This window comes from Sarcophilus harrisii, chromosome 4, assembly GCF_902635505.1.
Source record: "Sarcophilus harrisii chromosome 4, mSarHar1.11, whole genome shotgun sequence".
Taxonomy (NCBI): Eukaryota; Metazoa; Chordata; class Mammalia; order Dasyuromorphia; family Dasyuridae; genus Sarcophilus; species Sarcophilus harrisii.
The window spans coordinates 40260343-40275830 of record NC_045429.1 but is presented as its reverse complement, the minus strand read 5'-3'; the positions used below and the strand labels follow the sequence as shown (position 1 = coordinate 40275830).

Genomic DNA, 15488 nt, shown 5'->3' with positions numbered 1-15488 from the left:
AAACTCAAAAGATTTCCAGAATCCATGTGTATGGCAAATGCTCTTGAGCAAATGCCCTATAAGCCCCCAATTTTCATATCTTGTAGGGAACATTTTACTAAGAGGTACTTGTCCCTCATGGCTCTTGATTAGTGAGAGTCTCATCCCAGACATTTATTGTTACATATATTATGAGTTTTGTTTAATTAACTGGAACATAATCAGTATCTTGTGAGTCAAGCCCATTTCTTTCTTCTATAATGTCACCTTTGTAACTCAGTAAGGGGACTACCCCCTTCTGGTTGAAGACTTACCTCTGCTTTATTCTCAGTTTCCTTATCTGTGCAATGGCCCCAAAGATAGCATTTGCCTTACAGGATTGTTGTGAAGATCAAATGAGATAATATATGTAAAGCCCTTTGCTGATCTTAAAGCTATATATAAATGCCAGCTATCACTCATTCATGCATTAATTTACATAATTACTTATGTATTTATTTACATAGGTATTTAGTGAGAGTTTCCTGAAGCTCTAACAGCCTGTGTGTGTCTCTATGATCTTGAGAATGCTTGCTTCCTAAAATCTGGGGTGCAAATTGACTTCCTCATAGTAGGTGGACAAAGTACTCATTTGGGAGATCCACAGAGGACCCCCTCAAAGGTTTCAAGGGGCCTTAAAAGCCAAGCTCCGTTTGGCTCCGAAACCCCAGGAAAGGTGCAATTAGATCCAGAGAACAGGAGCAAAGTCTGAAGTTTCTTGGGTCTGCTTTCAATTATTATTGAGACTTCTAAGTCTACTTTAAGAATAATACCCAAAGTGGTACCAGGGACTGCTACCTGATATTCACCCTTTCCCTTTGCTTGTTAATTTTGAAAGTCATTCTTACAGGTCAATTAATTGTTTGATTCTCCTCCATAAATTCCACTTTCTTACAGTTTTTGTTGTTGTTCACAAATCTGTGATGCAAAGGGATCTGCACTGTGATTTCGCCCTTCTGGATGCAGAAAAGTGACTCTTAGCATGGGAAGATTCCAGAGCAATAGCAAATGAAGCAGCCATAGTAATTATCTTGAAGTTGCAAAAATCAGCTCTGCAGGCCTGCTCCATCTTGGCTCTATTTCTTTCTCTCTTCTATTTAGAACTGGATTTTTAACCTTTAGAAAACAGCAGTGGAGAGTATTTTTAGAGAAGGTGATGCATTCTGATTTCTAGATTTTTTTACTTGCCTAATAATTTCCTGGGGCCTATTTGGTCTAAATGAATTGATGATTAATCAGAATGAAGCAAAGTATATACTGATATAACCTTTGGAATATTGGAAAGGAATTAGAAAGAAATAGGTAGAGAGAAATAGAAATGCCATCATCCCCTCCATGCATTTACTGGCCAGCAAAAAGAATGAGTGCCAAGTTTTTAAAAAGACACGAAAATGGAAATGGAAGCCAGGATGGGTAAGAAAGGATTAATAGAGGAGTGTGGAATGGGTCATAGGAAGAGGAATACTAAAGCTGAATGTGGCAAAGGAAGCTCAGAATCACCTAGAGAGGAGTTTGGGGTTTGTTTTGGCCATGTTGGGAGAATGGGGGGAGGGGTCTGAGAAGAGATAGGGAGGACATGTGCTTGGAGCTGCTAGAATCATCGTCCACAACACCAGAAGGCTCAAGGACTCAACTCAGTTTGTCTCTGTTCTTTCTGCAAAGGAGAATGACAGAACAAACATGACTAAAATGGAGGTGCTATCTAGACAAGAATGCCTTGAATGGATCCCATTCTAATGGAAAAATTCAATTCCCTTAGTCCACATGCACTTCAACTTTCGATTTCTAAAGAACTGGCAGATGTGATCACTGAGCCATTGCCATAAATACTGAAAAGAGTATAGAAAATGGGAGCTGGACCATAACACTAGAGAAGGGCAAATATCTGATTTTCCCTCCAAAAAAGGAAATTAAACAGTATGTGCAAGTTTTCTGCCAGAAAGAGTCTGCCGATGAATTTGACTTTGATTTTTAGAAAAATTAGAAGACATAATATTAAGGAAATAGTTTCTGAACATCTAGTGGGGTTTGCAAAGAGCCAGTCTAACAGAATTAAGTCTTGACAAAATTACTAAACTAATAGATGAGAGAAGTGCTGTGGATGTACTTTTTTTTTAAAAAGTAAAGATTTTGATAAAGTATCTTTAGTTATTCTTAAAGAGAGAGAGAGATGTGAATTAGATAATGATAAAATAAGATGGAATCAGAGATAGTTAGCCAGACTTAAAGCTAAGTGTTAATGTTTTAATATCAATGCAAAAGAAAGTCTCCACAGATCTGTACTTGGGCTTATTTTTTTAAGCATTGTTCTCAATAACTTTCTTTCTTCCATTTTTTAATTTTTGTATTAATATTTCATTTTCTTCAATTACATATAAAACTAATTTTAACATTTTCTTAACAATTTTGGATTCCAAATTCCAAATTGTTAATTTTGAATGGCATTCTTAAACGTCAATTAATTGTTTGATTCTCCACCACCATAAATTCTACTTTCTTACAGTTTCCTCTCTTTCCTCTCCTCCACTGAGAAGGCAAGCAATTTGACACAGGTTATACATGTGTAGTCATGAAAGCACATTTTCATGTAAATCATGCTATGAAAGAAAACATATTAAAAAACTTCAAGAAAAAGAAAGTAAAGACAAAAGTTCAATACATTTCTTAAAGGCCATAGATGGCATGTTTTTCAAACATATACGAAGCTAAGAGGGACAGCTAACACCGTGGATAACACTATCAGGATCCAAAGGGATTTTGGCTATCTAGATAACTGAATTAAATCTAATGGAGAAATACAATTGGGATAAATGTGAGATCTTACACTTGAGTACAAAAGAAAATTGGCATAACATGGGGGAGGTATAGTTAGAAGCTGTTCTGAATAAGATTTTAGGGGCATGGTGGACTCCAAACTCAATATAATTGCAGTATGGTTTAGTAGCCAAAATCTCCCAAACATCATGTACTTCATTAAGGAAGACATAGCTTCTAGGACAAGAGAGATGCTAAATACACTCTTCTGATTTCCTTTAGAGTACTGTGCACATTTCTGGGCGCCATAGATTAAGAAGGGATGTTGACAAAGTGGAGAGCATCCAAAGTAGTTGAGGGGCCTTAAGTCCATATCATGTGAAGATTGGTTAAGAGAACTGGGTTATTTGGCTTAGAGAAAAAGTGACTCATTATGGATGTGACAGCTATTTTGTAAGAATCTGAAGGGCCATCATCTGACGGAAGGACTAGACTGGGCTCTAAAGAGAAAAATCAGCGGCCATGGGGAGAAGATGCAAAGAGGCTGATTTAGGGCCTCTAAAAATCCAGTTTCCTGATGATGCTCTCATTGTTGTTGGGTGAAAAAAGAGGTGATAACTCTTCTCTCTTGGAAATCTTTAAGCAGGAATTGGACATTTGGCTGCTAGGAATGATACAGTGAGGATTTCTTTTATATATTGGAGCTGCTAGAATATATATATATATTCTTTTATATATATATATAGTGACATGATCACTAAAGTCCTTTTCCTCTTAAAACTTTTGTAATTTAAGCAAAAAAAAAAAAAAAAAAAAGGAAAAGAAAAGAAAAAAGAAAATCAACAGCCGATTCACATATTCCCATGTTTCTTTGGAAATATTTATTTCTTCATTTCCTATAGCAGAATAATATTTCATCACATTTATATACCACAACTGATTCATTTTTTTCTCAATTCATGGATATCACTTTAGTTTCCAATTTTCTTTTCCATCACAAAAAGCTGCTATAATTATTTTTTTATTATTATTATTTTTTATTTACAGGATATATGCATGGGTAACTTTATAGCATTAACAATTGCCAAACCTCTTGTTCCAATTTTTCACCTCTTACCCCCCACCCCCTCCCCCAGATGGAAGGATGACCAGTAGATGTTAAGTACATTAAAATATAAATTAGATACACAATAAGTATACATGACCAAAACGTTATTTTGCTGTACAAAAAGAATCAGACTCTGAAATATATAATTATTTTTTATATTATTATTTTTTCTTTTTTACTTTAAGCTTTTTGGGTCTAGGCCTGGCAATAGAATAGCTGAATCAAAGAGCACCCAATGTTGAGTCATGTTTTATATATAATTCCGGACTGCTTTCCAGAATAATTATATCCATTCATACACCCACCAACAAAGCAACAATATATTAGCTTTCCCACAGTCCCTCCAACATTAGTCATTTTCCAATTTTTGTCATCTTCACAAATAAGTAGAAGCAGAAGGACTATTCATAATACAACATTACTATTATAAAATAAACAATTTCTTGAATTTTTATAAACTAATGAAGAAGGAAATGAGAACATTTTATCCAATAAACACAATACTATAAAGACAACTTTGAACGCTATTAAGAGCCATGGCTAATACAATGAGTATTCATGATGCCTAAGGATTCATGATGAAGCATACTATCCACCTCTTGATGGAGGGTAAGGGTAGATTCAAGGTACAGAAAAAGACATAGGCATTTTTTTAGTATGCAGCCAAAGAAGGATTTTTTTTTTCTTTCTGGCATGCTCATTTCAAGGAATTTTCTTTTCTCTTAAAATCAATAAAGTAGAAAGAGGGAGAAAAATATGTTTATTTCCTTTAAAGTTTATATATATATATATATATATATAGAGAGAGAGAGAGAGAGAGAGAGACAGACAGACAGACATATATATAATGATAAATGTTGGAGGAGATGTGGGAAAATTGGGACACTAATACATTGTTGGTGGAATTGTGAACTGATCCAACCATTCTAGAGAGCAATTTGGAACTATGCCCAAAGGGCTACCAAGCTCTTTGATCCAGCAGTGTCTCTCCTGGATCTGATCCCAAAGAGATCATAAAAAAGGGAAAAGGACCCACATGTGCAAAAATGTTTATGGCAGCCCTTTTTGTAGTGGCTACAAACTGGAAACTGAGTAGATGCCCATCAGTTAGAGAATGGCTGAATAAATTGTGGTATATGAATATTATGGAATATTATTATTCTGTAAGAAATGACCAGCAGGATGATTTCAGAAAGGCCTGGAGAGACTTACATGAACCTGATAACTAAGTGAAGTAAGCAGAACAAGGAAATCATTGTACACAGCAACAGCAAGATTATACAATGATCAATTCTTATGAGTGTGGAACAGTGAGGTGATTCAGGCCAGTTCCAATAGCCTTGTGATGAAGAGAACCATCTGTACCCAGAGAGAGGACTGTAGGAACTGAGTATGAATCACAACATAGCATTTTCACCTTTTTGTTGTTGAATGCTTGCTTTTTTCTTTGTCATTTTTTTTCCCATTTTGATCTGCATTTTCTTGTGCAACACGTTTAGAAGAATTGTACATGTTTATCCTACAGTATATTATTTGCTGTCTAGGAAAGGAGTGTGGGGGAAGGGAGGGAAAAATTTGAAAAAGGTTTTGCAAGGGCGAATGTTGAAAACTATCTTTGCATATATTTTGAAAATAAAAATATATTAAAATTTTTTAAACTTTTTCCAATATAGTTGTTGGATCCAGGTGTGTGATATTGCATGAACCCACAGTTAAAATCACTATATCATTAATTTTTTAAAATTATTTTACTTTGTTTTAAAGAGAGCTGCCATGGAATGAAAATACTATGTAAAAAATTTATAATATAAAAACAAAACATTTCAAAACTTTAAGCAATTTTTAAAAAATCAATAATTAGTCAACTAGAATTTATAAAGTGCCAACTACACTCAGGGCACTGAGTTTAGCCCTGGGGATGTAGAGACAAAAGGGAAATAGCTCCTACCTTCAAAGAGATTAAATTCTAATCAGAGAAACTATATGAACATATAAAATCTATACAAAAATAGATGTAAAACAGGTAATACCTAGTTCTGGGAGATGAAATTGAAAAGATGGATCAGGAAGAAAGGAAGTTGTGTATAGAAACCTGGAAATTTCAGAGGAGTAACAACATGAAGAGTATGAAAATTCTGCAAAGAACATGAGACAGAAAAATAATAATGTGAAAAAATTATGGCAGTTAATATAATGGTATTTGACAGCACTGTAAAAAAAAGGATACGTGAGAAGAATATGAGGGAAATTATGGCAGAATTCAAATGAAGTAGTACAAGAGAGCTTGATCTAACCAGAAAAACTACCATATTAATCACAACTGTTAAAATGAAAACAAAAGCCATGATGACAAAATGTCAGAGAGACTTCAAAAAAAAAGATGGACATCATCAGCATCTCTATTAGCTTTTTAATTTGTTTGACTTAATTTTGTAATGAGTTATATATATGTATGTATGTATGTATATACATACATACATATATATAGGTGTTCTATGTGTGATTTTATTCCTTATTTTACAGACTTGGATAATGACTTTTATTATTATTAAATATATAAAATGATTTTAAGGACAATGGAGGATCCATTTTCCTTTTCAATATGCAACTCTGCTAATGTGTCTTGATTATCAACAACAAAAAACCAAAGTAAAATAACAAATTTAAAGTTTTCTTAGTGTGTTTTGGTTTTGGATTACTTTTATATAAAATTATTATATTTAGATTTAATTTCTATCCAGTATAATATTTTGTGTTACTTTTTCTTTTTCTTTAGAAAGTGTTTTATATAAAAATCCAAAGAAACAAAATCAGCATAATATAGTAGATAGAGGTAACTAAGTGGCAAAGTACATAGAGTCAGGAAACCTGAATTCAAATCCAGATTCAAACACTTCCTTGCTGTGACTTTGCTCATCACTTAGTTCCACTGTTTCATCCTCTGAAAAAGAGGGACAATAATAGAACCTACTTCTCAAGGCTGTTGTGAGCATCAAATGAGATGATAATTGTAAAGTGCCTAGCACATAGTATGTTATATATATACTTGTTATTATTATTATCATGATTATTAAATAAGATAATATTTGTAAAGGGCTTTAACATACTGTCTTGACCCAGAGTGGATGCTATATAAATACTAATGTTATGATGATGATTGGATTATCAGTATGGAAGAGTTAGACTCAGTACAGAAGAACTAGGTTTAGGGCCCACCTCTGACAATACTGGTTGTGTAACCCTGGATAAATAATGTGAAATAATTAATATTAATTGTTCCTCTGGATTTGTGACAGGAAATTCCTCAGTGAGAGTCCCCTACTATAGTGAAATCCCAGATGTAATAATAGCTCACATTTAAAGCATATTTTATGGTTGATAAGGAACCTTCCTCACAACCATCCTTCAAGATAGGTTGTGTTAAGTGTTCTCAACCCTGTCTTATATTGAGATACATTGGAAAGAGTGCTGTCCTTGGAGGCAGCAGACTTTGGCCAGAATCTCGCCTTTGACCGCTAAAACTTATGTAACATCAGGCAAGTCACTGACCTTCCACGGACCACATTTCCTCACCTGTCAAATGAGACTGCACAAAATGAGGTGGTCTCCACCTTCTCTGCCAACTCTAATTTTTTGATCCTGATTCATTGAAAGAGTTAAATCCTGGCACCCTTTTCTATCTCTCAATGGCTATAACCATTCTGCTTATTTAAATAACTATACATAGTCAGTCTACTAGCATTTATTAAGTCCCTATCATGTGCCAGCACTAATTTGAATACTAAGGCCTGACATTATCAAGAATTATATACAAAATATACGTATGTTTGTATATCTATCTATATAGTATATATATTCTGTATATTCACATATAATCTGATTGAGAATGTTATTTCCCAGCTTATCCATTAAACTTATCCTTTATCTATTTTATGCATAATGGATATTTTGAAAATTTAAAAATTAGAATCAGAATATATACATGTATATATTCTATTGGGGGAGGTCTATATCCACACACACACACACACACACACACACACATATAAATAATCTTGTCTGTATGTAGATCTCCCCTAATAGAATGAAGCTTCTTGAAGGTAGAAACCATTTTATTTTTATCTTTGCAACCTCAGTTCTGAGCATAGTGCCTGGGATACAGTAGATTCACAATAAATGCTCACTGAATTGAATTTCCAGTACTTAAAAGAGTGGAAAAATACAGAAATAGTAATTCATTAGGCTTCTAAATCTATAAAGTTGCAAGCACAGAATAATTTCCAGCTACTTATCTGATCATTTTAGTATTTGAAATTTCAGGAATAGCATTTCAAACTGTTTGTTATCCCATGCAAGACTCCTTCCCATTCTAACAATGCTGACTCTGTCTGCAAATGTTGGAAATAATCTAATTTGGCTACCTTAGAATTAGAAATGAGCTAATAAAGGAAGACACTTGTAATTTAAGAAATTAAAGAGAACAGTAGCACATAGAGTCTGAATATATAAAGGTGATGAGCTACTCTTGAGGGAATGTTCTTAAAAACAAACTCTTCCAAGCTTTGATATGTCTTTTGTCCTAAGACTAAAATACAGCAAACCCTTATTACTTCAATATTGGTCAATTCCCCCAAATCAATGGTCACTTTGTGTATACAGCACAAGACTTCTAGTCAGGAGATCTGGTTTCAGATTTCACTTCAGACACTTTGGAACCTTTGGTAAATTTTCTAATCAGTCATAGTTTCCATTACATTCCTGGAAAAATAGAGATAATAATAACTTTTAAATTCCTACTTTCAGCGTTGTTTTGAGGAAAACACTGTGCAAATCTTAAACCACTATACAAGTGTGAGTTGTCATGAATATAACCTGATGGAGAATGATATTTCCTAACTTATCCATTAAACTTATCTTTTATATATTTTATGCATAATGGTTATTTTGAAAACTTAAGTTGGAATCAGATGATGGTGATAGTAACAGTGAAATTCAGGAAATGGGAAAAAGTTAGAGCTGACCCAGGATGTGCAGTCTGATATAATTCCCTTTCTACTGAACGTCTGAGCAAACTGAGGAAAGCAGGAAATCCACTGAAAAACCTAAAAATGAGATTTTGGACCCCATGGCCTCCTAAGTCTAAATCTGTGGTTCTGTGTAACCTAGCCTCTGAGTGGAAGTGTACTTTTTAGGGCCCACTATTTCAGGACAGCTAGGCAGGCCAGAGGATGGGGAGCTGGAGCTGGAATCAGGAAGCCCTGACCTCAGACACTTAGTAGCTGGGTGATCCTGGGCAAATTAAGTTCTGCCTTCTATTTTCTCAACTATAAAATGGGGATAATATCTCACTTATCTCCCAGAGTTGTTTTGAGGATTAAACAAAACAATATTTGTAAGTATTTAGCAGAATATCTAGATAGATAGATATAGTTTTAATATGTATTAATATATATTTAATATACTTTTTCTTCCTTTTTTCCTTCCTTTTATTCTTATATCTTTTTTCTTTCTTCATTCCCTCCTTCTTTCCCTCTTTCTCTCTCCTTCCCTCCTTCCTTCTTTCCTTCTTTCCATCCTATCTTTCCTTCCTTCCTCTTTTATTTCTTCCTCCCCTTCCTTCCTTCCTTCCTTCCTTCCTTCCTTCCTTCCTTCCTTCCTTCCTTTCTTCCTTCTTTCCATAAATTTCTTGGAATCACAACATTTATTGGAATATAGCATATATTCAAAAAGATGAAACTGAATAGAAATAAATATGAAGTCTTTATCAGTCAAACAAAGAGCATTGTGTTCCATTCTAAGCACTGCATCATAGGAAGGACAATAATAAACTGGGGAGAATCCAGTTTGGTAGAAGACCTTCTTAGATTATGTTATATTCATGGTAGTTGAAGGATGGTTGAAGAGAACAGATGACTGAAGATGTACATGATATTTCTCTTTAAGTATTTGAAGGGCTGTCATGTAAAAGACAGATTAGACTTATGCTTCTTAGTCCCAGGAGACAGGATAAGGAACGATTGGTAAGAACAGAAAAAGAATATGAGAAGAAACTTCCTAACAAAGTGGATAAGTTGCCATCGGAAGATAGTGGTTCTGTTTGCATGGGAAGTCTTTGAGAAGTTTAGAAGATATTTCTTATTGAAGATTTTATTTATTTTATTTTTATTTAGGGAGTTGGAGCTGGAATAGATATGATGGCCTTTGGGGTTTCTTTGTACTCTGAAATTCTATAAACAAATCCTGTCAATTCCAGATGACACCAAAAAAAGTATAATAAGGAGATTAGAATTGGTGCCCCAAGAGAAGTACAAAATGGAGAGATTACATTCAGCTTGGAAGAGAGAAAACAGGGAAAGTTTCATGAAAGAAGTGTCATTTGAAAGAAGGTGGGATTTGAATGAGTAGAAAGAGAAAGGTGGTATAAGTAGATATGAGGGAACAACATTTCAGGAAAAGAAAACAACTCACAAAACAAAGTTAGCTTTTTATTCCTCATTTCATCTCCCTGACCCCACAGGCAAATGATGAGATTTTTTTTTTTAAACCAGATTGCTTGACTAAAAAAAGTAGGTTTATTAGTTCTCCTGTGGTTAAAATGAGACATCATTATTTCAAATACCTCTCAAAGGAGGTTTTACTGTATTTTCTTTATTATTGAATTATATAACAACCCTACTAGTTCTAAATTTCAATCTCATATACTCTGTACCAAGAGAAAGAACACTTGGATTCTAAGCTGCTTAGTGAATGCTATTTGAATAAATTGCCACACAGAAAAGAAGCTACAGACCAAGTCTCTTGGGACAGGAGCTATGAGACTCAAATCTAAGCTGACAGCCTAATATTGTAGTCCCCTCCAAATAAATATTTAGTATTTAAACAAGAACTTCAAATAATGGAAATATAGTTTATTTATTTTTTTTTAAATTTTTTTTTATTTAATAGCCTTATATTTACAGGATATATACATAGGTAACTTTACAGCATTAACAATTGCCAAACCTCTTGTGGAAATATAGTTTAAAGACTTTTGAAAATTGTATGTTAACTAGCTGCTGTGCTAGGTGGTGGAGATACAAAGATAAAAATTAAACAATTCCTGCCCTCCAAGAGTTTACATTCTAGTCAATCAAAGCATCTATTAAATGCCCATTATGTGGTAGGGAATGGAAATGTAAGTACAAAATTTATGTGAATATATTTTGAAGACTTTAAAAATGATATGCTAACTCATCATTATTCCAATATGGAATGGGGTTGTCATCCAAAAAGACAACTGCCTACTTCAATAAATCTTTTAAACTTTCCTGTACAAGTAATATTCTCAGGTCTTGCTGATGAATACATTCTTTCAATTCAGGGGAAATTGTAAAGAATTCTGTCCAAAGGCTGAAGCTTCTGGGAAATAATTTCAGTGCAATTTTTGTCCTCTTTTCTTTCATAAGTAGTAGGATATTACCTGTTTATGGGGAGCTTTCAAAGATTGCTCTCTTTTGCAGGGTTAGGACAAAATTGCTTGCAGGTATAAATTTGTGATAGAATAAGTTAGCATTGTTCAGTACTATCATGAGAAAAAGCTCTGATTTTTCACTCCAAGTCCAAAGGCCGGCTCAGAATTCTGCTTTTGCTACTTGTTGGGAATTTGGCAATGGTTTCTTTGAGCCTCAGTTTTCCCATCTGTAAAACAGGGGAATAATCCTGCCTGTGGTCCTGTACCTACTTCACAACATTGTTGTGAGGATCAAATGAAAAGATATACGTAAAGTATTTTCACAATCAATTATTACCATGTCCTAAAACCAGTTTTCTGCTGCAGAAACTTAAGAGAATGATCCCGCAGTATTATGACCATCTTTCACTATATTTACTCAGCAGGTGTGCCTATAATACCAATGTCTATTCATCCCCTTCTTGTAAGGGACCATGCAATACTTATACATATATTCACAAAGGCAAAATATATAGGTTATTCTATAGATCATCAGACAAAATGTTCATTATGGGTTGGGTGAATCAAGTATGGCTGGAGGAAGGATAAGGCACCAAGAAGTCCAAAGTATCAATGAAGTTGGTATTGAGATAATCCTAGAATCAATCAATCAACAAACAAACATTTATCAAGTGTCTACTCTCTCCCAATCACTGTTCTAGGTTCTGTGAATACAAAGACAAAAATGAAACAATCCCTGCCCTCAAAGAGTTTACATTCTAGTCAATCCATACATTAAGTGCCCACTATATGGTAGGGGATGGAGATGCAAACCCAGAAATAAGATAAATTTTGTCCTCAGATAGGATTAGAAATTCTTACATTAGAAAGGAACCTTCTTAGAAAAGATAGCAAGAGGATGATTTCAGAAAAACCTGGAAAGATTTACATGAACTGATGCAGAATGAAGTGAGCAGAAAAAGGAGAACAGTGTATACAGTAATAGCAAGATTATACAGTGATCAACTGGGATGGACTTAGCTATTTTCCCAGCAGCACAATGATGCCAAGACAATCCCAAAGGACTCATAATGAAAAATGCTATCCATCTCCAGAAAAAGAACTGATGGGAGTGTGAATACATTCTTTCTTTCCTTTTCTCCCTCCTTCCCTCCTTTTTTCCTTCCTCTCTTCCTTCTCTCTTTCTTTCTTTCCAGTTTTTTTCCACAAAATGATTAATATGGAAATGTTTTACTTATTTTTATTTATATGTTATATAAATACAATCTATAACAGATTTCTTATTGTCTTAGGGAGGGGGAGGAAAAGGGGAGAGGGATAGAATTTGGAACTTAAAACTTTTTTTAAATGAATGTTAACATTATTTTTATATGTCACTGGGAAAAATAAAAAAAAATTTATTTAATTTTTTTAAAAAGATGGCTAAGTTCAGATAATGAAGAGTATGGGGAGACAAACTATGGGAATGCAAGTGGGGGCTACCTGACAAATGAAAATGTGATCAAAGCAACTCTATGTGGAATATTCAATTCTTAATTAAATGGAGAATATTATGATTAATACACAAAAGAAATGCTAAATACAAGCAACTCACATTACCCATTTAAAGAATCACACTAGTACTTTAAAGTTTGTAAAAGTTGTTCTTCATAATATATGTATATAATATAATATATGTAATTATGATCGTAGCTTTATAGATGAGGTTTGCCAGTGACCTCATAGTTAGTGTCAGAAGAATCCTTCAGACTCAGATTTTAAAACCTTTGATTGTTTCTTCTCTATTGACTTACAGGCTAAAACATAATCTCTTTGTCCTGGAATTGAAGATCTTCCACAATCTGACTCTATTCTTCATTTCCTACCTCTTTCCTCCATTCTAGGCACTCAACATTTTAGCTCAGTAGGGAGAAGAGAAGAAGAGGAATAAGAATTTATAGAATACCTACCATGTGTCACAGCTGCTTCCTGTATCTCATATTCATGAATTTTCTTTGATTCCCCTTTCTCAGATTTTCCATCACTCTTTGTCTGAATTTGTCTATAGTAGCGTTATCTCTCGCTTCTTCTTTGTGCACATATTATTCCCCACCCCCTTTAATTGTAAGCAGTATCAGGGTAAGGATTGTATTTTTCTTTTTTTCTTCTTCTTCTTTTTTTTTTTTTGGCAAGGCAATCAGAATAAAGTGAGTTGATCAGGGCCACACAGATAGCAACTGTTAAGTGTCTGAATCTGGATTTGAATTCAGGTCCTCCTGACTCTGGAGCTGGTGCTCTACCCAATGTGCCATCTAGCTGCCCCAGGATTATATTTTTCAGTATATTTTTATACTCAGCCTTTTCTTGACTATATTGAGTATTTGTAGATTTGAATTATTTAGTGAAATTTAATTATTTTGGTCTGGGATTAATACCACTTGGGTGGTACAATGAATAGAATGCCAGATCTGGAGTCAGGAGGATTTATCTTCCTGAGTTCCAATATGACACTTAACCAGTTGTGTGACCCTGGGAAAGCCACTTAACCTTGCCTGCCTCAATTTCCTCATCTGGAAAATGAGCCAAAGAAGGAAATTACAAATCACTCTAATATCTTTACCAGGAAAATCCCAAATGGGAACATGATTGAAACAACAAAAAATAAAAATGTGCTTCATGATCCTTTTGGATGATGGAATTTTTATAAATGAATGAATGAGAAGATACTTATTAAGTAATACCAGTTTCTCAGATGCTGTATTAAATAAGTCTCATCTCCTCTCCTATCCAAAGATATTTCCTGCCTTTAGTGAGTTTACATCCTAAAGGGAGAAACAATTCATATTGCGAAGCAATGATCCGAGAGAACTAGAAAGAATGAGATGACTGAGATGATTGGATCGTTGTTATGACTTCAGAACTGGAGAGAAGTTGGGAGTTAAAAGGGGAGAGTGGGAGCAATGGCTATTGTGGAGTCTGTGGAGAAGGTAGCTGCTGGAGAGATTTGGAAGAGAAATGAAATATGGCTTTCTGAAATGATGGTCTGGCCAAGGTCAATCAGGCAACAGCATGCCCAGTCTGGGCTGCCCTAATTCAGTGCAACAAAGAGGGAGACAAGTAAGAAAACAATGCAATTGGGGACATTTCTATTATACAATGTCTTCTTGAATTAAGCAAAGCTTATTCTATTATATGGCTAATCCTCCAGCAGCACCTGGAAACGGATATATTCAGAATCACGTTAGCTATACTGATCTTACAGTTAAATGGAAATGTATCATGGCAGAACTAGTCTGACATATTTGATGGAATGAATCCATCAAGCTTCACCTACATGGTCATGTACATGCAGGAATCCCAAAGCATTGATAATTGTCACTTTAATATTTGCCTTCACTTGCTGCCAATAAGTAGAACCAGAGAAACATTCAGTTGCTTGCTTTTGTTTATCAATAAGACATAATAAAGTATCTTCCATCAATTTACCATTCAGAAAACATCTACCCATATTTACTAAATCATTATTCTTAGAATTAAAGATTTTAAAGGCAAACTTATTAATGACAATCATTACCTTTCTAGGCTAAACTTGAACAATGGCACCAAAAGCCAAGAAAGCAAAGGCAGGTGGCAAAGCCAAAACAGCGAAGCAGAAGCTGGCTAGTAAATGTGAGTCTACATTCTTATATATTTAATTTCTTATTGGATATGTATTAGAAACCAAATGGGCATGGTATTATCTGTATAATAAAAGGAATTATATTTTTTCACAATTAAGTATGTATGATATTTAAATTTATGGAGAAGTATTTTTGAGTGCTCCTGTGAAATTAGATACTCTATCCATGGAAAAATAAAGTAACTTCCTTCTACTTTCTCTCCTAATTAAATTTTAGATAACTCTTGAATGCTTTTTTAAAAAATTACTTGACTAGGGGAGTTATTAGAACCCTTTTAATGTTTCTGTTTATTTTATTAACTATATATATGTGTGTGTTATATATATAAACTATATATATATATAATTTTATCCTAAAACTTTACTATTATTTTCATATTAGATGTACTTTTAATGTTAAAAGGTGAATTTGACATAATTTCTTTATATTTTAGATGAAGATACAGCCCCAGTTTCTATGGAAAGTATTGGTAAGTTGCATCACTACTTAAAAATGACTT

General features: G+C 34.0%; 1 protein-coding gene across 1 annotated transcript in view; it reads left to right on the top strand.

The window, feature by feature from the left end:
* The window catches only part of WDR63 (WD repeat domain 63), a 120225-nt gene that overhangs the window by 28296 nt on the left and 76441 nt on the right, over positions 1–15488 (top strand). Inside the window, exons 2-3 of the mRNA XM_031969398.1 lie at positions 14892–14978; positions 15423–15458. Of these exons, the coding sequence (XP_031825258.1) occupies positions 14906–14978; positions 15423–15458 (109 nt within the window). The 5' untranslated portion in view covers positions 14892–14905. The remainder of the gene's footprint in view (positions 1–14891; positions 14979–15422; positions 15459–15488) is intronic.